This window comes from Podarcis filfolensis (assembly GCF_964270895.1).
Source record: "Podarcis filfolensis genome assembly, chromosome: 4".
NCBI lineage: Eukaryota > Metazoa > Chordata > Lepidosauria > Squamata > Lacertidae > Podarcis > Podarcis filfolensis.
The window spans coordinates 51144326-51168224 of record NC_139607.1 but is presented as its reverse complement, the minus strand read 5'-3'; the positions used below and the strand labels follow the sequence as shown (position 1 = coordinate 51168224).

Here is a 23899-nt window from a genome sequence, read left to right as displayed (position 1 = left end):
TTCCACCAGGTCAAACTAGCTAATGTCTTGGAGGGTGACTGTGGGCTTGTTTTGGACTTTTTTCTTTGAGGGAAGGCTTTGTTTAGCTTCATTTGCTCAGATGATGTAGTGATATTATGCTGCAGTCACCTTAAATCAGGGCACCTGCACTCTGCTTGTGGTACCACCAGTCCATTGCCTGGATGTGGTTTGGTGGCTAGACAGAATGACTAGATGTCCAAGAAGGCACTATATAATCTCACAGATGATTTCAGCAGCTATTGCTTCTAATACAGAAAAGATAAAATGCCGGCCAGCTCTATCTTCATACATATTGGTTGCATTTTGTTTTTCCTGTGTCATGCAGAGGATTGAAACACACATCAAAATAAAATTCCCTGGATAGCACTGGTCAGTTAGGTCTCAATGCATCACTGCACATTTTCCAGATTTGCAGTATAAACATACATTGCTGCTCAGAGATAAGCTCCACTGAGTTTAATGGGCTTGCTCCCAGGTAAGTGGGTATCAGGTTGCAGCCTTCAATGAACAAAGTGGGAAACCAACAAATAAATTAGCTCAGGATGCTCCTATGCTGTCCAGTCAAGAACCACATACAGTGTGTGAGAACAACAACACTGTGGTACTGTAGTTATCAAATTCATCTTATGTACAGTGGTACCTCGGGTTACATACGCTTCAGGTTACATACGCTTCAGGTTACAGACTCCGCTAACCCAGAAATAGTACCTCGGGTTAAGAATTTTGCTTCAGTATGAGAACAGAAATCGTGCTCTGGTGGCGCGGCAGCAGCAGGAGGCCCCATTAGCTAAAGTGGTGCTTCAGGTTAAGAACAGTTTCAGGTTATGAACGGACCTCCGGAATGAATTAAGTACTTAACCTGAGGTATCACTGTATTTGAATTTAGGTTTAGAAATCATTTGTAGAATCTTAATGGCCATTCCTTGTATGCTTATTTTCCACAGCTGCACTGCCATATCAGTGTTTATGTTCTGTTCCCACCAGTCTCAACTCAGCTGATATCCATCATCAGCCTTAGTACATAACTGAAGTATTTGGCAAAGGCTAATATTTGTTGTTCTGTTGCAACAGGTGACTTGGAAAACACCATAGTAAGTTCCCACCTTCCTTTAGTCCTGGAAAAGTCAATGAAACACAGTTATGTGTTACGATTGTCACATTACCATTGCCTGGATCTGATTGTAGAAATCTGCTCAGCGACAGTGAACAGTCCTACATTATTTAGCACAATCGTTTCAGGACTCAGCGTTCGACGTTCTCAAGATTGTTGAACTTTTGAGCAGAGACAGGACTGTAAAAGAACAGTAATAAAGATAAGATAGCATGAAATGTAAATAAACAAGCACCACACCACCTCATTTTGCTGAAGTTATGTGCAATTGATAATGCAGAGGTTTTCATCTGTCTTCTTTTGAAATGTAGCATTGCAAAACTTTCCATAACAAAGGATAGTCAGCTACCACCTAATCCCCAAATTATGTTTCTAAAAGCATTCTGAAGGTTCTTTGATGCGCATTCCATGGAAGGGATTTTGGCTGTGCTGGACTCCATTGTTTTCTCTAATTTTTAGATGTTGCTCACATGCTTCAGGACAGTTAAGCATGCATTTAACTCTGCAATAATTGGAACCAAGCCCTTCACTGACACACAACCACAGGCAAGGGTGATTTGAATTGTATCTGCAACATAGAATGGGGGGTCTCTGCTGTTATAGAGACGCCACCCCTCCTTCCCATTACATTAATCACAGCTTAGCTGAACTAGATGGGCACAGTTTGAACTAAAACAACAGCAGGAACACTTAGTTGGCATTGCTGCCTTGTTTTGGGCTCTGGAGGACAAAGTGGAGCAAGAAAAGCGAAGAAGATGCCACATATTATCACAGAAGGCTAGCAAAACTTCCCTAGGGGAAGCCTTACATTTCTGAGATGTGCAGGAGCCTGCTGTCCCTGGCCCCAAATTGGTCAGCAGTCCTACCCAACACCAGATATGCAGGGGAGGGGGCACACTCTGTTATGCGGCTCAGAAGAGGGAATAAACACAGTGACTCCATCTGCACATAGACTGGGAGGTCAAAGAGGTATTCCTGCCTCCTATGGCAACAATCTGCAGTTCTTTAGGAAGCATCACCGTACACAGAGTAGCAGTAGTATAACACAAAATAGAGCAAAAGGATGACTCAACTCTTCTTAGGATGTAGAATGAGACCTGGTGGAAGTAATTTTATTTGATGGCTCTGACAGCATTTGCTGCTATTTCCCTCTCCCCCATCCACCAGCCCCTGAAAAAGAAGCAGGAAGAGGCTGCTGGTTAGCTGGGCGCACGTTTTGCTGCGTGTAAGTTGTTTTGCCTCTCACTCTCTGTCTGTTTTCCTCAGCCTTGTTTCTTTGATAGGCGTGCAGCCATGTGTGTGTCCCCTCTCTACCCTAAGCCATGATTTGTCCCCAACCTATTACTCTCCCTATAGCCTAACTGTTTTTTTTTTTTTTTTTTTGGTATTCCTGCACTTGATTCTATGTTCTCTCTGTCCTGGAAAAAAATGCTACACCTGTCCTAATCTAAGCGAGAACTTCAAGGTCATCTATAAATATGCTCCATTTATCCCCTGGCACCTCCAGCCAGCTTTTTCTATTTGCTCTGAAGCATGTTTCCTGCTTTGAGTGGAAGCAAGACCTATTGAATTTAATGGGGCCTACAGCCAGATAGGACTGCAGCCTTATTTGCATTCCATTTCTCCCTCCAACCAAGAGCTGGTCAGCGTTATGTGGCTATTGACCATGCTCAATCCTCATAGAGATGCCCCGCACCCAAATAAAGCTGTACTCCAGCAAACTTCGGGGTTCCCTCTTGTGGGCTGATAACTCCCTCAAGTGGGTGTCATTTTAGCTACAGAAGGCCTCTGGACTTTGAAAATAGGGGGAAGTATGGGTTAGAGCAGTGCTGGAAGCCTCTGGGGCTATTTCTTTGTTATCTTACCCTGACATGCTGGCTGCATCTTCAAGAAGTGAGAAAGAGATTTAGGTAAGCTCGCAATGCAAGCTAGCATCCAGCAGCAGGCAATGTCCATGCAGAGAAGGAAAAGCATCATTGTCAGTGAGCTGGTCACTCGTCAAGCATGCTGGTCTGGAAAGTCAAAGCCATTCAGGAGGTAAAGGGAGAGTTATCATCTGAAAACAGTGCCAGTATGTGGCCTCCTTCAACTCAGCTTCCACAAATTCATCCCTTGTCTCCTATGCTTCAAGCATAAGGAAAAGACAGCCAAACTCTCTGCCTTTCATGAAATGCTGAAATCTATTAACTTGCTTTTCATTAAAGAAAGGATGTGAAGCTGCAGCTGAAAGCTATCATTTCATTATGGAAAACTCAATAGTTTTCCCTGTTGAGCTTTGATGTTTTCACCTCCCTCATAAAACATCAATGAATTCAAGGGACTCATTGACATAGTATTGAACTGGAACAAAGAATCATGGGATCTTGCATTCTTCTTGTTTTATAATTCTTTTGAAACATGGTCACTCTCCTCTGCTTCTTTCTGGAAATCATACTCAATTTCAGTGATTCTTGTAGAACACAGTTTCACTTGCAGGCACCAGGCTACTTGCTCTGAGACGCTTTCATGTTTCACATTTGAAACAACAGGTAGGACCAAATTCCTCTGGAGCACTTTCCTTCCTTTCTCCAAGAATGTGCAGAAATGGAAAAAAGGGGGGCATTTTTTTTCCATTCGTTGCATAGAGAGCAAGAAAACTTGGCACATTCGCCAGCCAAGTACTGGAATTTGGGTGGGTCTCGGAAAAAGCACAGACTTCAGTGGAAAACATATATGGGTGTGCGTGTGAAAAAGTATTTTAAACTATAAATTGACCACATACATAGATTGGTGAGAAAAAATATATATGTAAGAATAATCTAGAAACGGATCATGAAATTTTTGCTAGAAGACAAGCTGATTTTTGTCCTAGGAAAGCACCATGGACATTTGTCAAGCTCAGTTATATTAATGGATCCCCAAAGCTGTACTAATTCTTAGAAGGAGGGAGGAAAGCTATAGACTCCAGTTGAATATGTAAACAGAATTTTTTTTTTGATTGGAAATGGGAATGGATGAATCAGTCTGTTTCTGGTCAGTGACACTTTTGGAAGTGTCCATTCCTTCCTGTTTCTGCATTAAGCTGTACTGTTTTTGTTTCTTTTCTTTTCTTTTGTTTTTAACCCCCCCTCCAAATCACATTTAAATAGTTTTTTAAAAACCTCTAAAAAATACAATTCAACACGTGTGTGTGTGCATGTGCGTGTTACAAGATTTGGTTTGGACTCTGATTCACTGCTTTCAGAAGCAGCATCCATAAATATGTGCATGCATAAAAATATGCACATATTGTTCAGGTTCTTCCTTTGAAATGAATTGGCCAGTCAGTGTTTGCATGTGTTGGAGTGTGAATTTGAGCACCTGTAGTTCTCTTGATTGAGGCAAGGCTGGTGTCAGAGATTGACGTATTTAGGCACCTGCTGGTATCCAGTGGTTTGAAGAGATGTCACACTGCAAAGACCCCATTAGCTCCTGCTCCTTCTCCTCACTGTTGCCGCTTTCTCCTTTGTTGTTCCAGAGAGGATGAACAAGTGCAGTAAGGAGGAGGAAGCAGCCACTGGCACTGCTCACTAGCTCGCTAGTTTTCTCCTTGGCAAACAAGAAGGCAGCATTGGCAAGGAGAGCAACAGCAGGTGACAATGGCAGCAAGGAGGAGGTAGGCCTGCGTCGAAAGGGGCCTTGCCCAAAGGACCAAAGGCTTTCCCAAATTGAGAGCTGGCAATGAGCCGTGGTCATGAGTGATAGGGGTACCAGCCATAGATTTTGTGTAGGCCCCATGCTGAAGCTTTAACAATCTACCCCAAAGTTTATTTCGGCCGATTGTTAATCATTCCCTTTCCTTTGTGTACATAAACAGCAATTCATTCCATGGGTTTCTTTGTATTTAGCGTATGTGTTAAATGAATGCAAACATTTTCATATTTTTTATGTGCTTAGCACAGGGGTGTGTTTAGCCTTGTGAACTGGGAAAGGCTTCTCTTAAAAATACAAAGGGATTGAATGTCTCTCTTTCAATTAAAAGCCATGCCAAGGTACAACCCTGTTGTTTTTTTAAATGTAGAGTATTTATGCTTTGGGTGTGTTTCAAGATAAGTGTGTGAAGAGTAGGGATGTCAGAGAATTCAATAAATGGACACAGGGGCAGAAATGGCCCCAATTCACATGTTCACCCAAGGTCAGGAATGGAAATCATGTAAGCAATCATGTAGCAGGATTTGCTATAACTGTTTTTGATGTTTCCCTTCCACTGATATGCATTGAAATTAATTGCATAATTAATTACATAATTTATTATGTTAGTTTTGTCTATAGCAGTTAGAAATACAAAAAAAGGAAGGTTTTAGCAGAAGCCAAATTGTGGAGAGATGAAACAAGTGCTGATTGTGAGGAACACAGAATGGGACAGAAATCGCTGCCTCCATACCTCCATAGTGAGGAAGGACTTTCCTATCTCCAAAATATTTCAGAAGGGCTTAGCTAGTGAACATATCTCCCATGGTTCTTCTTTTTCTTTTAGCCTCTGGGCAATATTCTCACAAGATTTCTTTCACAGAAGAGATGTGTGGTTTGCCCCACCACATTGTGTATGTGTGTGTGGATAGATAGATTGACAGATGGATGTTGTCATTATTTTTAATGGCATTTGCTCACATACTGGCATATTCAGATTATGGATTGGGAGTTGTTGCAAAACAAACCTGCTTCCACGAATGATTGGACTTTTTGCAGTAAGGAAAGTGGTGGGAAAGTGTAGGCCAACACAATACATGCTTGATACAGCATTGTTTAATCTCTCCACAAACAAATCCGGATGGGTACACATTAAGCAGGTTATCTGGAAGCAACCTAGGAATAAAAAACCAACAAAGTATAAAGCCAAAATCCACAATATTCAAACAGACTTTGTTATGATATATGTATTTTTAAAAATGGAGAGGAGGCGCACACTTCATATAACTGTGGCTACTTAGAAATGCCAAACACTATTTCTAAGGAGCATGTTGTACAGAGTCTACTTCTGAGTAAGCTTGCATTGAATTGTGCTGCAAGAAGAAGAAAAGAACGTTTGCAAAGTGGTGGGGCTTTGCTGCTTTTTAGTATTTAGGTGAACAGACCCCTGCATGAAAGTTGCAATTGTGTGTGTGTGTGTGTGTGTGTGTGTGTGTCTCTGCTGGGGACAGCGGCAAGGATGCTCAGCTCCAAAGTTTTACTAATAATAAATAACATAAAAATGGAACTGGCATGGGGAGAGAGTGGTGTTGCTTAAATCAAAAGGTTGGAGGGCCTTGTAGGACAGCTAATGTCACCTGCTGCTTGCTGCAGGAAATCCGGAGTTATATCACCCCATAGAGATGACAGTCCAGCTTGAAGACCTTCAGAGGAAGAAAATCCACCAGTTGCTTTAACTGGAAAACTCCTCTTCTATCAGTAAGATGGCCAATGTGGCATCATTCATGTCACAGGCAGTCGTTCAAGGTGACTGTGACACCTGCACAACCATATGGCAATTTGCTTACTTTAAGGGCAAATGCCAACAGCTGCACATTTCCATGGTGAAATAAATAGCTCAAGATGAAAGGCCCCAGGATTGCAAGGAAACTGAGATACATGGTGATATACAGATTTGCAAGGACGATGCCATGTGTGGAATAATCCTATGTTCTAGGAATCTCCTGGTTTGGAGAGCTATGGCTAGTGGTTAATTTCCGAAAGTGTGGCAAGGCTAATATACCACTCCATATATCATGGATGCCTTGCCACTCACCCCACCCTGAGGAGCTGCTGTGCTCAGAGGCAATGGCTCCAATCTGGATGAAGTTAATAATGCTCAAGTCTCACTGAAATTAGTGGTCAAATTATCTGTCGTAACCAACTGAAACCCAACTGATGCCCGTGGGACTTAGTCATGGTTAACCTTCTCTGGACTGGGATCCATTTCATCAATTTTGTTTTGTGTATCTTGCCAGGGGATGCTCAGCCACTGATGACTTCTGGCTGAAATACAGACCTTGTTGTGGCCTTCACATAACACATAAAAATTCAAAACACTGTGGTCTGAAGGGTGAAATTCCTGGTGGGCCTGGACAACTCATTGTGCCTTAATTCCTCCTGCATAAAATATCTACTTCATGGGTTTGTTATGTAAGGGCAGCTAGTCTTGAGTTTGGAGACCAAGGGGAGAGTCCTATGACTAAGACTACTGGGGATTGGCTGACTGTGTAAAGTAGAGAAAGTGATAGCTTTGAGATTATCAACAAAGCTATAAACACAGAAGGTTAAGCAGACGAACAATCATCCTGAGTTGGATATTAGCCACAGTAGAATGTAATGTTGGGGAACTAGTGGGGAATAGAAGTGGGAGGGTGTGGAATTGGATGGATTGCAACTGAAAGAGCTTGATCCTACCAACTAGTGCTGGCATATATGTGTAGAATTAGACACATGGGCAGGTGTGCACTAAAACACCATAGGTCATTATATTAGGTCATTATAGCATTATAGATAATGGCTGTGTCCTTATGCACACTTACCTAGAAGTAAGCTCTGTTGTACACAGTGGCATTTACTTCTGAGTAAACATGCACTGGATTGTGCTGTAAGAGGATTGTCTTCATTAACCCCCCAGTTCAATTGTCACCTTAATAGCAAACTCCCCGGGTAGACCAGCCAAACTTCTGCCTCAGCTATCCTCTCCATCTGCAAAATGGGGATAATGATATTTTCTGATCTTTAAAGGTTGTTGTAACAATTACTAAAACTTTTGGGCATTGTGGATCCAGTGATATTGGTGTGTCCCCACGGATACTATATATAGTCTAGTCTGAAGTTGCAACTGAGATTGCAGCTGACAGGCAGTGCAGAAGAAAATAGATGCCTTTCTGATGTGCATGAAATCTTGATGTGAAGACTAGTCTCAGGAATGAAGGCACAGACCACTGAAACTGATGTAAGAGGTGTCTAATGCAAATGTAATGCCTGCATTGCTAGGGGTTGGACTAGAAGACCCTTGGGGTCCCTTTCAACTCTCCTATTCTATGAATGAAAACCTGTGAGCTTAAGGGAGGGGAAGGGAAAGTGCCCCAGATTTAATGAAACAAAGCATTCCAGTGAATCTGCTTAGGTAGTTCTCCACCAGAAATAGTGCCTCGGGTTAAGAACTTTGCTTCAGGATGAGAACAGAAATCGTGCTCCGGCGGCGCGGCAGCAGCAGGAGGCCCCATTAGCTAAAGTGGTGCTTCAGGTTAAGAGCAGTTTCAGGTTAAGAACGGACCTCCAGAATGAATTAAGTACTTAACTCGAGGTACCACTGTACTGTATTTGCAGTACTCTTAATTTCATGTGTACAAAAAGGCCCTCACTTTCCAATGACTTTTCCTTTATGGGTGTTACTGCTATAGTGCAATTCAGAAGTAGTCATAAACTTGTTATCGGAACTCATTATCAAAAAGCACTGCTTTATATGGCTCATATGTTTTGAAGTCAAAAACCAATTCAATGAACGTTAACTGCAGGATGTAAAATTGTGTGCTAAAGAGGGTAAAAGTTTTCCCTCCTATCTTTGCATGTGATATTTTTGAGACCCTGCCATATGTCTGCATCCTTTTAAAACGCTGAAGCAGTGCTGATATAGAGAGAAACAAAGACTTAATGAAATTTGACACATACACATGAAAAGTAGCAGTCCACCAAAATTGTATCTGCTACAACTCAGGGTGGCCGTTCTAAGGATCTGTCAATTATCAGTTTCTTAGTTTTCTAGTCTTACCTTCCATTCACCACATTTCCAGGTCACGGTGTGAATTCAATTTTTTTTAAATTTTTTGTTCTCATGAAAATTCATCAGCCTCTTAGTATGTGTTTTATACATTTTTGTCTAATACATACATTTTTGGAAGCAATTTCTCCTCCTATAAAGCATTATAATAATATTTTCGCTAAGATGAATTTTTATGCACATTCCCCTCTAGTCTGTAATTTTTTGGTTGATGTACTGCACCATAAAATGAGAAGGGTATATTTGGAAGTATAGCTGTATTTTGGCTCACATATTGTTGCAGAAAGTGCAAATGAGGTGAGTTCACATTTAAATACAAAACAATACTGAATGTCTTTCTCATCCCTAAGCCTAACAGATCTGGCAAAATAATGAATTATAGTTCATTAATGAAGAGTCTCTCTGGGAGACTAATCATTGCAAATTTTGTTAGCAGACTGCGGAAAATACCATGCATGCCATAATATTTACGACAAAGCTACAAAACAAAATTGTGCCAAAAATATTGAAATACATGTCTGGATTCAAGAATCCGCTAGGCTGGCCAGCATATGAAATAAAACAATGAGACAATTTTGGGAAGTCCCACTGAATGCAGTTGAAATTGATTGAATAGTCCGGGAATCCACATTAAAATAACAACTCCCCCAATGATGCAATGTTTGTTCCATTTTTGGATGGCAAACCAGGAATCCAGGGAACTCCTGGATCCATTCTAGCCCATACCTGCCATTGGCAAAAATGTCCTGGAGCATGAAATGTATTCATTAATAACTAAGTGCTATAAAAAGACAGGAATCTCTCTCTCTCTCTCTCTCTCTCTCTCTCTCTCTCTCTCTCTCTCTGTGTGTGTGTGTGTGTGTGTGTGTGTGATTGGCACACTGTTTAGATATTAAGCCAAATAAGTATGTGCTACTTATACATGCCTATAGTATTATCAAGCGGTGATTAATAGTATTATTTATAACAATACAGTTTAGGGTGATGTGCAGCATAAATCTTTAGGTCCAAGTTATGCAGGGTTAAGCCTGGCATTATTCATCTTGGCACACAACCTGTAATAACTTTCCATACATAGCCCATACTGCATTGGTTTCATATTAACAGCTGGAATATTGTTAATGTGATGTTTTCCCCAAAGAATCCTGGGAACTATAGTTTGTTGAGGAGTGTTAGGAGACCACTGTTCTCCTCACAGAGCTACAATTCCCAGAGTGGTTTAACGGTGAATCCCTTTTCCCAGGGAACTCTGAGAACCCTTACCAAACTACACTTCCTGGGATTCTACAGTTTCCCACGACTGCTTATGGTGGTACGATACTGCCTCAAATATATAGTGCAGATGGGGGCCTTATTCTCTGTAGCACTGATAGCTATCCTATATGCTTTTTAAGAACGATAAACAAACGAGCCTTCATGCACACAGAGAGCTCCATGATGTCATGGATTGCTGCATCATGTGAAGAAGCCGAGAGATAGCGGTAGAAAAGACCAACCATTCTGGGCAAGCTGTTTTAATGGACAGGAGAATGACTGTGCTGAGCTTAACAGATCACCAGACTGGGGGGTAGCGGGACAAGGCACTTGTCTCTGTGTCACTCTTAATTAATAAGCAGGAGTCTGTGCAGACATTGAAAAGAAAAGAGAGATTAGAGTATGGAGAAAGTGATGCCAGGCAGGAGGCCCATCGAAAATCAAGGGGAAAGGGGAAACTTGAAACTAGAGCACTGCAAGAAAGCGAAAGGCTGGGAGTGATGCCTGAGTTTTGTTCTTGGCTCGCTAGCCAGTCATTACAGGGATCTGCATATGACTAGGCTCCTTTCCTCCTATGTAAGTAAAATGGGGATATAGATACTTGCCTTCTCTGCAGGACTGTGGTTAGGATTAATTAATGTTTGCTTAGCACTTTGAAGATGTAAACTGATACAGAGCTGAAATGCCCAGTGTTGTTTTTGCATGGGCATGCAGATGATAAAATCTCTTGGTGACCTGCAGTTGAGATCTGGCACGTGGAGCTGTAGGAATGGAAAGTTTAGCTCTTCAGTGTGCTAATATCTGTAGAAACACTCTGTCTTAAAAAGGCAGGTAATATTCACACAGCATGAACTGGGGCAAGGGTGTGAGAGAGGGAGAAGTGGAAAATCACTGAACTCTGTTTTGGATGTCAAGCTGTGCTAATGAAGATCCACTGTGAAGGTGTCCGAATTCAAGGAAGTTGGCAAGAGAGAAGCAAAAGGCCTGAGAATGTTGCAACTCCGGAAACGTCATTCATAAAATAAAACGTAAAAAATAATAATCGTCTGCTTGCAGCAGGGAATGGGGGATTCTTTGTGTAAGGTGCTGTCTCTATTCCAGCAGCTTTGTTAGAACTCCTGCTGCTAAACAAAATAGCAGATGTAAGAGTCACTGCATTTTAAAACGGTTTTGATTTCCATGAAAAAACAATTTTGGTCAACCAACATCAAATGTAATACAGCCTGCTCTTTGGTCACTAAATAACAATAGCAATTTGCAAGTCTTTCACTGTTGCATGGATTGTGGCAGTACAGTGGTACCTCGGGTTACATACACTTCAGGTTACAGACTCCGCTAATGCTTCAGGTTAAGAACTTTGCTTCAGGATAAGAACAGAAATCGTGCTCCGGCAGCACGGCAGCAGCAGGAGGCCCCATTATCTAAAGTGGTGCTTCAGGTTAAGAACAGTTTCAGGTTTGGTATGGACCTCCGGAATGAATTAAGTACGTAACCAGAGGTACCACTGTAATCCTAAAAGCTTCGCCCACTCATACATCTAACACAAATCAATTGAGATGACTGCTAAAATAAATAGTTTATGATGACAAGCCATATGCCATAAACCTATTGGATTTGCTGAATGCTTTGTCCGTAAAGTCTCCATGAAGGCATAAGATATTATTTGATACACTAACCTTCTATCCAACAGAAGGCTCTAAACAGAACTATATGAACATTCTTTGATATCCAAGAGGTTAAACTGGGGTTTTTTTGTTTGTTTTTTGGCAAATGTATAATTGGAATATATTTATATGCCTGCAAGGAAGCACAGCTATTTTAAATGCTGAAGGTATTTTAAAACATCGAAGTTTATCCGTTGATTAAGATTAGCTAGTGCCTGCCACAAACACTTGTGTTAGTAAGACATGGGTGACACAAGTAACTGAGCCACAGACTGCAAAATGTTGCTCAAAGAAACACAATCAGCTCAGGAAATATGGACACACCAGCCATAAACTAGTATACAGTGGTATCTCGGGTTACATATGCTTCAGGTTACAGACTCCACTAACCCAGAAATAGTGCTTCAGGTTAAGAACTTTGCTTCAGGATGAGAACAGAAATCGTGCTCCAGCGGCGCAGCAGCAGCAAGAGGCCCCATTAGCTAAAGTGGTGCTTCAGGTTAAGAACAGTTTCAGGTTAAGTACGGAACTCCGGAATGAATTAAGTACTTAACCTGAGGTACCACTGTATGTCACCCCAAGAGCTGTTTGACAGTGGAACAGATTCCCTTGAGAGGTTGTGTACTCTCCTTCACTGGAGGTTTTTAAGCAAAGGTTGGATAGCCATCTGTCATGGATGCTTTAGTTAGGATTCCTACATTGTAGGGGGTTGGACTTGATGACCCCCGGGGTCCCTTCCAACTCTAATTCTATGATCATGTTTCTGTGCACAACAGACAGGGCAAGCATTGGGATTTTCAGCACCTTGCCAAACTACAATTCCTGTAATCATCAGGTGCTACGAGGCAAGTGCATTTCAAATGCAAAACTGCACGTGCTCAGAGATGTTGTTGTTGTTGTTGTTAAGCAGTGTTGGCAAGCTTTCCCTTCCTCCAAACATATCAGTTGTAAAATATGGAATGTTGGTGTGGGAAGAGAAATGATAATTGTTGGCTTTGCATGGCTGTTTATAGCTCTAACCAACACCATCATAAGACCATTAAGTCCAGAGTACAAAATAATCCAGCTTCACCACTGCCCTGCCCATATCTTCCAGGGATATAGGCATCTATTTTATTGCGATCTCTGTCCTACCCCAACTTCACAATTTTCATGGAAATGTTCCCCACAAATAGATCATTTATTTATTCCGTACCCATCGTATGAGATGGCAGTGGAAAAGAGATACCCATTCTTTTATTTTTGTTCTGTGTCACAGCAGAAAAGCAGGGGAGCATTTGATGACTGATGTGGCAAAAGAAAAAAAAAATCATCTCAGTTCAAAATTGGGCTGGAGAGCTCATTGGCCCCACTGTACATCAAGTGACATTGACAGGGCTAAGAAAGTGGACGGCACATTTCTGCGAGTTAACTGGAATATCCAGTCTTACGACAGAGAATATTGGAATAAACAAAGCAGAGGTTTGGAAAGAATGCAATCTTTCATGCTTCCAGGCAGAAGTCAGTCAAGCTTGGAGGGAGGAGGTGGGGATGCAACTAGCCTTTGAGGATAAGTTTACTGCTTGCCTCAGGGTCTTTTCCTAGTGCGGGTACCATCATTGCAACAAAATTGAGTATCCAATGGCCCCTTGTGGCAACCAGCCCCTATTCTGACAAGCATGGCAGAGGAAAAGGGGAGGGGGGATACTTCTGCCAAGGGAAAAAATAAACCTCCATGGATTTCTGTGGGCTTTAAGGATATAAACAACAGGAATTCAGGATCACATGAGAAGAGAGATGATGAAAGAAACAGAATGCAGGAAGTTGGGGTGGAGTGGGGGGAAGCCAGGATCGGATGGGATCCATTCCAGGATAAGAAAGGAAGTGACTAAAGTGGATACGTGAATGTTACCTAATAAAGAAACACAAATGGAAAGAGGAAGGCACCAAGGACTGGTGAGATGCTATTCTAATGCTTCTTTAACAGGTCAGGGATTCAGAAATGCAGAGCTTTATAACCTCGATAATAGAGAAGACACTGCCTTGACACACAGTGAAAAAAATGGCAAAATCACTGGAGCCAAGGGAACAGTGGCCAAGAGTGAGGCTGCGGCCCTTCTGTACAGGGGCAGGCTTGGGATCTTGAACTGTGTAAGAGAGAGCCTAGAGCTCCTTCACCCAAGGCACAATCCTGGGAAAATGCTGTGCATTGTTTTGGAAATTCACAGCTGAATCCTCACTCTGCTATGCCAGAGGTGAATGTGGGCTCATTAGACACTGAAGGCCCTAAAAGCCTGCCCTGTGTCCCAACTAAATTGGTCATGAGGGCCTGATAACATTGAGAACCACAGGTCAAGCCATGAGGGCAAATTGAAAGGCATGCTTGTGGGTTGCTCCCTATGTCTGGAGTTCCTTTCTTCTTCTTCTTCTTCTTCAGAGGCTTATCACCCCAAGGCAATGTAAGACTTCAAATGATAATAATAATAATAATAATAATAATAATAATAATAATAATAATAATACATGTTTAATGGCTGGAGGGGGCAATTCTTCTCTTGTGATGTGTGCATGTGTGCACTTTCTTTTAGACTTGCTTCAGGAGATTCTGATGCATATCGGAGTTGCGAAAATAGGCAAATTCCATGGTAGGGATCATTGGAATTGAAAATGTAACTGTTCATATCGTAATGCTGTTTTCCAAATTTGTGCTGCAGCTGCTTTTGGAATGCTGTGTTCACCTCGAAAAGGATAGAGTTGGAAAAGGGTCTGAAAAGGACAATCAAGGGGACGGAGCGACTCCCCTGCGAGGAACAGCTGCACCATTTGGGACTTTTTAGGTTAGAGAAAAGTAACAAGCAAGAGATAAACCTGGTAGAAGTTTATAAATGTATGCGTTGCATGGAGAAAGCAATAGAGAAAAGCTTTCCTCCCTCTCTCGTGGCACAGGTATTCATGCACATCACATGAAGCTGAATTTTGGGAGATTGAGGACAGATAAAAGGAAGTGCTTATTCGCACTGTGCATAGTTTAAACTGTGGAACTCACTCCACACGAGGCAGTGATGGCCACCAAAAGATTAGAAAAATGCATGGAGGACCAGGCTATCAGTGGCTACTAGCCATGAAGTTATGTTCCGCCTTCACTGTCAGAGGCAGCATGCTTCTGCATTCCAGCTGCTGGGAGTCATAGGTGGGCAGAAGACTGTTCTGCTAATGCTCTGCTTGTGGGTTTTCCACAGGCATCTGGTTGGCCACTGTGAGAACAGAATGTTGGACCATTGGCCTGATCAAGCTACCTTGTCTTGTGTTCTTAAGAGTCAATAGATGGAGATGGAGGGGCGAAATAAGGAAGCAGGAAGACTCTGTGTAAGCTGAGGAGAGAAAGGAAAAATATATCAGCAATATAGTTGATGTTTTGTCGCATTTTTAACATTCTGTTGGGAGCTGCCCAGAGTGGCTGGGGAAACCCAGCCAGATGGGCAGGGTATAAATAATAAATTATTATTATCATTTGGATAGGGTGGGGACATTGGATGGGGACATGTTCTTATAGCCTGACATGTGAGTGCAATGGTGGACTGGATGTAGGCTAACAAGCCAAGATCTAATCCATAAAGGCTGTAGCACAGTGGTTCTCAACCTGTGGGTCCCCAGATGTTGTTGGACTACAACTCCCATCATCCCTGAGCCTTGCTAGCTCGGGGTGATGGGAGTTGTGGTCCAACAACATCTGGGGACCCACAGGTTGAGAAAGGCTGCTGTAACATCTACTCTGCATGCAGAAGGTACCAGTCTCCATCCATGACATCTCTAAGTAGGGATGGGAATGCCTCTTGTCTGAAACCCTGGAAAATTGCAGCCAGTCAGTGTAGACAGTTCTGAGCTAGATGAACCAATAGTCTAATTCAGTATAAGGCAGCTCCTGTGGTTCTATTGTCCATTCTTTCGGGTGGCTGTTATGTGTTTGCTTGAGGATTGCCTAACAACCTTTTTAACTGCCTCAGGGTTAAGGTGTTCCACCAACCATTTGGGGGCAGCATTCCCCAACCTGGTGCCCTCCACATGTTCCTGGAATTCAGCTCACAGCATCCCTGACCATTGACCATGTTGATGGGAGCTGTAGTTCAACAACATATGTAGGGCACCAGGTTGGAAACGGCTGACTTGGATGTGCCCACCACATCTCTTTCCACATCTTGTTTCCCTGGAACATACAGTGCAAGATATTTTGTATTCAATCTGCATTCTAGTTCCAGGTCTGTTTGTTTATTTAAAAGATTTCTAGACTGCCATTCAACCACTGGATTCCAGGATGGTTTTTAATAAGCATTACTTAAAAAATGAAAATACAATAAACCAGAGCTTTCCAAACTGTGTGTCGCGACACGTCAGTGTGTCAGCTACAGTGTTTAAGTGTGTTGTGTGCACTGGCGGAAGAAGGGGGTGCGGTAGATGCGGCCCGCCCCAGGTGTCATCCCTGAGGGGGGTGACATTGCCGCCCTGCCCCCCGGGATGCTCACCGCTTGCCGTGGGCGGCACCCCCATGGGTGGCTAGCCCCGCCCCCGGGTGCACAGAATGTGTGGCGCTCCGGGGGCCAGAGAAGCTAGCTCCGCCTCTGGTTGCACAAACACTACCTATGCTCCTCCTGGGGCTGGGAAGGGGTTGGTTTAATCTCTGGTTTGCTAGTAAAACTGAATTACAGTGTTGCGAAATGATGCATGTCTAAAAAGTGTGTCATCAACATGAAAAGTTTGGAAAGCTCTGCAATAAAGCATAAGTCCATCAAACAATTACAGACTGGGAGGCATCAAAAAATTATAACAGCTAAAGTCAGACTAAAGCAATATCATGCTTTATAATGCCTAAGCAAATCAAAGTGTTTTAAGTCGTTGTCATGTTGGCACCAGGAAGGAATTCTCTGGGGAGGGAATTCTAGAGCTGGGGCACTATTGCAGATAATGGAATGAATGAATGAATGAATGAATGACCCTCTTCTTAGTGCCTACATAATGCATCTGAGCTAAGGACAGTACTTGGAGAAGGACCTCCACTGAAGATCTTATGGCATGGGCTGGCTGGTATTCAAGGTCCTCTTTTAGATATTTGGGTTCTAAGCTATTTAGGGCTCTAAAGTTAAGTACCAGCCTGTCGAATGGGATTTGGGAGCAAAAAGGTCACTCAATGTAGTTCTTTCAGGATTGGAGGAATAGGGCTCCATCTGGCAGAACCAATGAAAATTCTGTCTGCCCATTTCTGCACTAATTTGAGCTCCTGAGTCATTTGCTGCTAGGAAGCAATTAGAAAATTGATCCCACTGCCACCATGTTCCTTGGCACTTCAGGAAATGTGTTTTGCTAGGAGCTCCAAGTGGCATGTTGCTTGAAATGACTTGGAGTAGACCCATGCAGACATGATGCCTCCTCACCAGAAGACATGTCTAAAGGGGAGTTTTCACCCTGTCTTTTCAAGGCTGCAACTCTTCTCTTGCAAGCTGATCTCAGCAAGCTCCTTTGGGTCCAAGTTGCCCTTCTAAGGGGCTAAATGCTCCTTATTGCGGCCACTTGTGCATTGTCGAAAAAGAGGAAATGTAACACCAATGAGATGACAAGAGAAACTACCAATCTGCATAAAAAATGTATTTGCTGATTTATATGTAGAGATGAAAATTTATAAATAATTGTGATAATTTAAATAGCAATGCAATGCATTTGGCCACAATGGGGAAGTCAATAACCAGGTGGCTTGTGTGCCTGTTCAGTCCACTATCTAGGTGCTTGCTGTTGTTGGGAGCCTTCAAGGTCCCTACTCTTTCTTCCTAGAATTATTTACGTCTAACCTGGATTCGTACCAGACCACCTTTGAAATGGAGAACTCCCTCAAGCAGAAGACTGCCTTTTGTAAAGGATACAGTGGTACCTCTGGTTATGAACTTAATTCGTTCCAGAGGTCCGTTCTTAAGCTGAAACCATTCTTATCCTGAGGCGTGCTTTCGCTAATGGGGCCTCCCGCTGCACGAGTTCCTCCAGCGCACAATTTCCGTTCACATCCTGGGGCAAAGTTTGCAATCAGGAGCAACTACCTCCAGGTTAGCGGAGCTTGTAACCTGAAGCGTTCATAACCAGAAGTGTCCGTAACCAGAGGTACTACTGTACATGGTTAGTCTAGCCTTCTGGCTGTCTCTCACCACCTCCACCTCCAATACTTGAGGTGTGAAATTGACTAGGCCAGAAGGTTGCTTATTTCCATGATGTGTTCACTAGGAAGGAATTCAGTTTTGAGAGGTCAGCTGCAGCCCTCTTCATTAGTGGATTTACACACTCCTGTTGTGGCAGGAGCTGCTTGATTTCTTGTAATTCCTGAGTCATGTTTTTGCACGGTGGGCTGCCAACACCCAAAAGGGCAGTATGTTAAAAGAAGAAATGAGGATTAGTTACCTTGGCAAATTAATTCTTGCCCTTGGGTGACTATAGGCGGCTCAGTTCAACAATTCCTTATGGGTTCACGGACTCTGTTTTGCAGATGGAGCTTCTCCACCCCCATTCTGGTCAACAGCACAAGGGCTTTTCCATTCATTTCCTACTTGTGTAAATGAATTTACCATCTTCTCCCAGTGGCAAGTATGGGTGACTCACACCCAAGCTCCACTTGTACGTCAGAGAGAAAGTAACAAGCTGCAGGGGAGCTGAGAGAAACCTTGGGGAGCTGAGAGAAAATCTGGTACTGTTCTCTGTCCGTTGGTTAAAAAAACCAAACAGTATATTTTCTTGTCCAAAGGTTGTGAACAAGTACCATGCATTTCTTCTCAAATGGTTTTCCGGGTTGGGATTTGTATGCCATTACCTAAGCTGCATTTCCTCCTGCCCATGTCCCAGTTGTTAGTCCGTTGAAACTAAAGCACATTTTCTGATGGACTGCCCCTCCTCCTCTCTTTATTGTTCTTGCTCACATCATCAGGACTTTGTCTTTTTCCTCCGGACATGTTACAGTGTGTGTGCGTGTGTGTGTGTGTGTGTGGTGCTGTTTTTACTGTCACACAAAAGTTCTTTTACTGGGATCCTTGGAGTTTTCCCCCTTCTCCTTTTGAGCTTTCAAGAGTTGTCATATGTGAGCTGGTTAAGGAAATAAAAATAAACACAAATTTACCTTCAGCCTGCCAGCAGTTACTCAGTTATGGGTGTAAACATAAATATTCTTTTACTGACAAAACAGGAAAGTTGCATTGGTGAATAATTACATTGTTATCCTGGGTTGGCACACATGTCTACTACAAGTACGTTGATTTCCAGAAATGTTCTTTTAAGGAGTTACAAGGGAGAAGTATTTCTCTCTCTCTCCTGTGGTTCATAAAAATGAATCACTTATTAAAGTTCTCTCTTGAAGCCAAACAATGGAACAAAACAATACTAGCTGCATGAATTGCCAGAGTACAAAGGATGCATGGGGGGTTTTGTAGGGGGGGGGGATTTAAGCACAGGAAGTTTTGTTATTGGAAACTCCTGCTAACTTGCTCTGGCCTTGTGCTGCGTAACCACTGTCTGGTCGTGGAAGCCGTGTCTTTTTTTGTCCCATCAAGCTGGCAAAGACAGGCACCTCCTGCTTTTTGTGCGCTTTGCTCAGTCCTGGACAGAGACACACTTCATCTCCATCTGCACTGAGCTAGGATTCACAGTAAACAAACTTTGAGAAACTTGTGGTCCAGTCCCTTCTGTGTTTGCTAAGGGCAGGGCCCATTGCTAGAAAGCTGAATTTGTGAATTGCCTCCTGTTTTTTCCACTGACTCTTTGAAATTGGAGAGGCCTATGATGTAAACAGCCTTGAAGAGCTTTCAGGTGCAAATATTTCTTTCTCACACTCTTTTCTAGGCATTCACAAGATTGCTTGCTTTTATTTCCCCTCTAACACAGCTAGGCATTGAGGACTTGTGAAAATCGAAATCAAAATGCTCATTTTAAAAATCTTTCCCCCCAGCATTTCTAAGGGAGACATAATTATAGAACTGATTTGGAAAATCATAGCTAAATTGGTCTAGTGTTAATGGAATATTTGTCTCCTTAGTGGATCACATTCAGTAAATTAATGTTGTTATTGTTTTTTAAAAAGAGAGGCCTGTCTTCTTTCCATAATAATAAATATAAGAAATATTTTAATACAATGTAGGACTGAATTGATAAAATTACTTTCTGGACTCTTGAGTCAAGTCATTTATATTGACATGAACGCCAGGGAGGAAATTATATTACTTTCTGCTTATGAAATTAACTTGGTGCAACATTGCATGCTGATGCCAGAAACTTTCAAAGTGTAGCAGATTTTTGCCCATAAATATGGAATGTAATCATAATCTGGTGATTTTAATATAGAGTCTGTTTTATCATAGCTTTGTTGTTGTTCTTTTAAAAAACTATTTCTCCCCATCTATTTAGGTCTAGGACACTGACAATGGAAGCCACCCAGATCAATATGTCACAAGCGCCACTAGTGAACGGCAACATCACTAAGTCGAAGAGGAGCAAACCTCGTGTGATGTCCAAAAGTGGCCACAGCAACGTGAGGATTGACAAGGTCGATGGCATTTACCTCCTTTATCTTCAGGATCTGTGGACCACCGTCATCGACATGAAGTGGAGATATAAACTTACCTTGTTTGCTGCTACCTTTGTAATGACTTGGTTTCTTTTTGGAGTCATCTACTATGTTATTGCCTTTCTTCATGGAGATTTGGAAGGGAACAAACACCTGCAGAACCAGGCCCCCTGCGTCATGCATGTGAGGTCACTCACAGGAGCATTTCTCTTTTCTTTGGAGTCGCAGACTACCATTGGCTATGGCTTCCGTTACATCACAGAAGAGTGTCCTCATGCCATCTTCCTTTTAGTTGCTCAGCTGGTTCTCACCACCTTGATTGAGATCTTCATCACGGGGACTTTCCTGGCCAAAATTGCTAGACCCAAAAAAAGGGCCGAGACCATTAAATTCAGTCACTGTGCTGTCATCTCTAAGCACAATGGGCATCTGTGCCTTGTAATCCGAGTGGCAAACATGAGAAAGAGCCTCTTGATTCAGTGCCAGCTGACAGGAAAGCTTCTCGAGTCCTACGAAACTAAAGAAGGTGAGAGGATTCTGCTTAACCAAGCGACTGTTAAGTTCCATGTTGACTCCGCAGCAGAGAGTCCATTCCTGATTTTACCTCTGACTTTTTACCACATATTGGATGAGAGCAGCCCCTTAAGAGACCTTTCACCCCAAAACCTGAAAGAAAAAGAGTTTGAACTGGTTGTCCTCCTGAATGCCACCGTAGAGTCAACAAGTGCCGTCTGCCAGAGCCGAACATCGTATATCCCAGAGGAGATCTTCTGGGGTTTTGAGTTTATGCCTGTGGTCTCTCTCTCTCCGAATGGGAAGTACGTTGCAGATTTCAGTCAGTTTGAGAAGATCAGAAGATGTCCAGATTGTACCTTGTACAGTATGGACTCTGAAAAACAAAAACTAGAAGAGCAATACAGAAAAGAAGATGAAAGAGAAAGGGAGCGCAGGACAAGGTTTTTACAGCAAAGCAATGTTTGATTTCTCATCCAACAACAACCACAACAAATATTTATACAGCTTGAATTATCATCACACACACACACACACCCCTTGAAAATGGAAGGGCATCAAAAACTCATCCAAACAGCTGTGGCTGCACAAACAAGACATTTTATACTAGAATCCATGAAAACCAAGTAGACCATCTAGATCTGTTGCTTATTTTTTGACCCTTAAGAGTCCTTATTGAGAAACTGGTTTTTTTTTTTATAAAGAAAAGGTCATAGCAGATTGAATCTGCATTAACCCCTGCCCCCCTCTGTTTGTCCACCTGAAATAGATGGTCCCATCAATCAAGACAGCAGTCACCACTCCCTTCTCTGTTCATCTGGTGTGTGTGCAGGGAGGAAAAAAGCATGGATAACCTAACCTAGGGGAGGGTTTTCAAATGTGCGTCAAGTAACCATCCTTGTGGACAGCAGGATCCAGACTCAATCTAGACTGAAAGCAGCATGTTGAAGACAAGCAAGAACAAGTCCAGACTGAGGAAAAAACTACATTTTTTGTGCTGCAAATGGGTTAGTGTGTGCACACAGCCTAAGATGTGGGGCGCATTCACCACTTTTGCATCATTAATCAAAGTGGTTTGCTTTTTTAAAAAAATTAAATGACTTTTGTGTATAGGATGCTGTAACTGAGATGAATATCTTTAAGGAAGCATAGATAGTAGCCTTGTACCGAGTCAGACCATAAGTCCATTGAGTTCAGTCTATACCGATTGGCAGTGACTCTCCAGGCTTCAGAAAGGGAGTATCTCCCAGCCTTCGCTGGTGAAACTAAACTGTACATGGTCTCTTATTTCAGAGGCAGCAGCTCCATTGTAAATACACAGCTATAGACTTCCCCACTCTAGGAACATAGGAAATGCGTTCTACTGAGTCAGAGGTTTGTCTAGATGAGTATTGTCTCCACTGACTTGCAGTGGCTGTCTAGAATTTGAGACTGGAGATACAAGATCTTGGACCTGCTGAGAGCGCTATGGCCTCTCCTTGTGTCTTAACACTCTGCCATATGGGAATTTTCATAAGATTGATTTTCAGTTAACCTATGTGAAGTTCAGTATATTGAACAAATTTACTCACGATATTTATTTGACATAGATTAGCCATATAAGTAGGATGAAAGAGTAGGTTCTGAAAGGTTATATATTCTTTGGTATAGTGAGGCTGCAATCCTCTTACAGTTCCCTGGAAGTAAGTGCAGTTGAACTCAGGGGGGTTTACTTCTGAGTAGACATGCATAGAGTTGCACTGTCAGTGTCTATTTACCCAGATTTTCATGCTTCTTAAGAAAAGGGAAATGACATTCTGGTTGTGTCGTTAGAAATCAGTTTCACGGAGCGGAAACAATTTGAATGACAGTAGACGGTAGCCTCTAAAATGACTGCCCAGTGCAATGTGGACTTGGAGTGTGGGGTTGTACAAACACAGACCACCACCCCTCCAAAAGCATCCACATCTGTTACAGACAGAATGTCTCTCCCCTTGGCCACCAGTGTAAATGTCTGTGCTATAGGGGAGGATTAGAGAATCACATCAGAAGAACAGAAGTGCCTAAACAGAGGGAGGTCTATTGTGGCACCCATAGGCTCTATAGCTCCCTAAAACACCCTAACTCTTGGCACTCACCAAGGATGCCTCCACCTCCCTTTAAAAAAACAAAACAACCTGAGGGACAGGAGCTTTTTCTAGTTGTATGTTGATAAGTTTGCCTGTTTTTCTGTCTGTGTTCTATTTCCTGGGGGATGTAGGTATTTTTTTCCGTTTTCTTTTGATGGTGGTTCTGAGGAGCACCAGCTTTTCTTCTATGAAATGGGTATGTTGTGGTGCTCACAGCAGCATCTCCGATTTCTAAATGTGCCCCTGCCCCCACAGAAAAAGTTGGAGACACGCTGCTCTGGATTCTCTCTTTCTGGCACAGCAGAGCAAGAAACTCTAGGGGAACCACACAAATATTGCAACAATGGCTTGGGAAACAATCATTTCCCTCTTTCCCACTTCACAGGCTCCTTCTGCCAGTCTTTGACAAAAAACAAAACAAAAACAAAACAGAAAGTAACAGAAAGAAAATGAATGGCTCCAAGGGACAGTATAGTTTCTTCCCCATCTGCCATCGTATACACAGCAGTGCAGGTGATCCGGCTGTCCTAGTCTGGCCAAAAATTCTATTTTGAATCCCTCCTCCTCCCCCTTTTAAAATAAAGCTGCCATGGATATATAGGAATGGAGTTGTAAAAGGAAAAAGAGAAATGTATTATTGGGGAAATGCTACCGATGTTTTTTATGATATGACATGTATAAGCATTAGAGTCATGTATTTAAAAGATCGCTTGTTTTGCTTTGGACCACTGTTTAATATTCTTAAATAAAGGTTTCTGAAACATTTGCTGTCAAATATTCATTTTTAACTGTTAGCCTGTTGTTACTGTTCATCTATCAGGTAAAATTATTTTGATAGATTGCATCCCGGAGGTTGCCAATCCAACACCCATGGGTGCCATGGCATTCATGAAAGTCTCCATTTGACACACC

General features: G+C 42.4%; 1 protein-coding gene and 1 long non-coding RNA gene across 9 annotated transcripts in view; both read left to right on the top strand.

Moving 5' to 3' along the window:
- The window catches only part of LOC310760414, a 234572-nt gene extending 210819 nt beyond the window's left edge, over window positions 1–23753 (top strand). For both annotated transcript variants that reach the window (XR_014546957.1, XR_014546958.1), the window contains exon 2: window positions 22008–23753. This is a non-coding gene — a long non-coding RNA (uncharacterized lncRNA). The remainder of the gene's footprint in view (window positions 1–22007) is intronic.
- Window positions 1–23753, top strand: part of KCNJ15 (potassium inwardly rectifying channel subfamily J member 15) — a 36695-nt gene extending 12942 nt beyond the window's left edge. For 3 of the 7 annotated variants that reach the window (XM_083608801.1, XM_083608799.1, XM_083608800.1), the window contains exon 3: window positions 20207–23753. In XM_083608801.1, coding sequence (XP_083464927.1) covers window positions 20223–21347 — 1125 coding nt within the window. In that variant the 5' untranslated portion in view covers window positions 20207–20222 and the 3' untranslated portion in view covers window positions 21348–23753. Of the gene's footprint in view, window positions 1–2299; window positions 2358–4628; window positions 4767–13658; window positions 13739–20206 lie in introns of those variants that run through there. The other 4 variants (XM_083608796.1, XM_083608798.1, XM_083608797.1 and 1 more) reach the window with 3 other exon arrangements.
- Window positions 23754–23899: the final 146 nt, after the last annotated feature.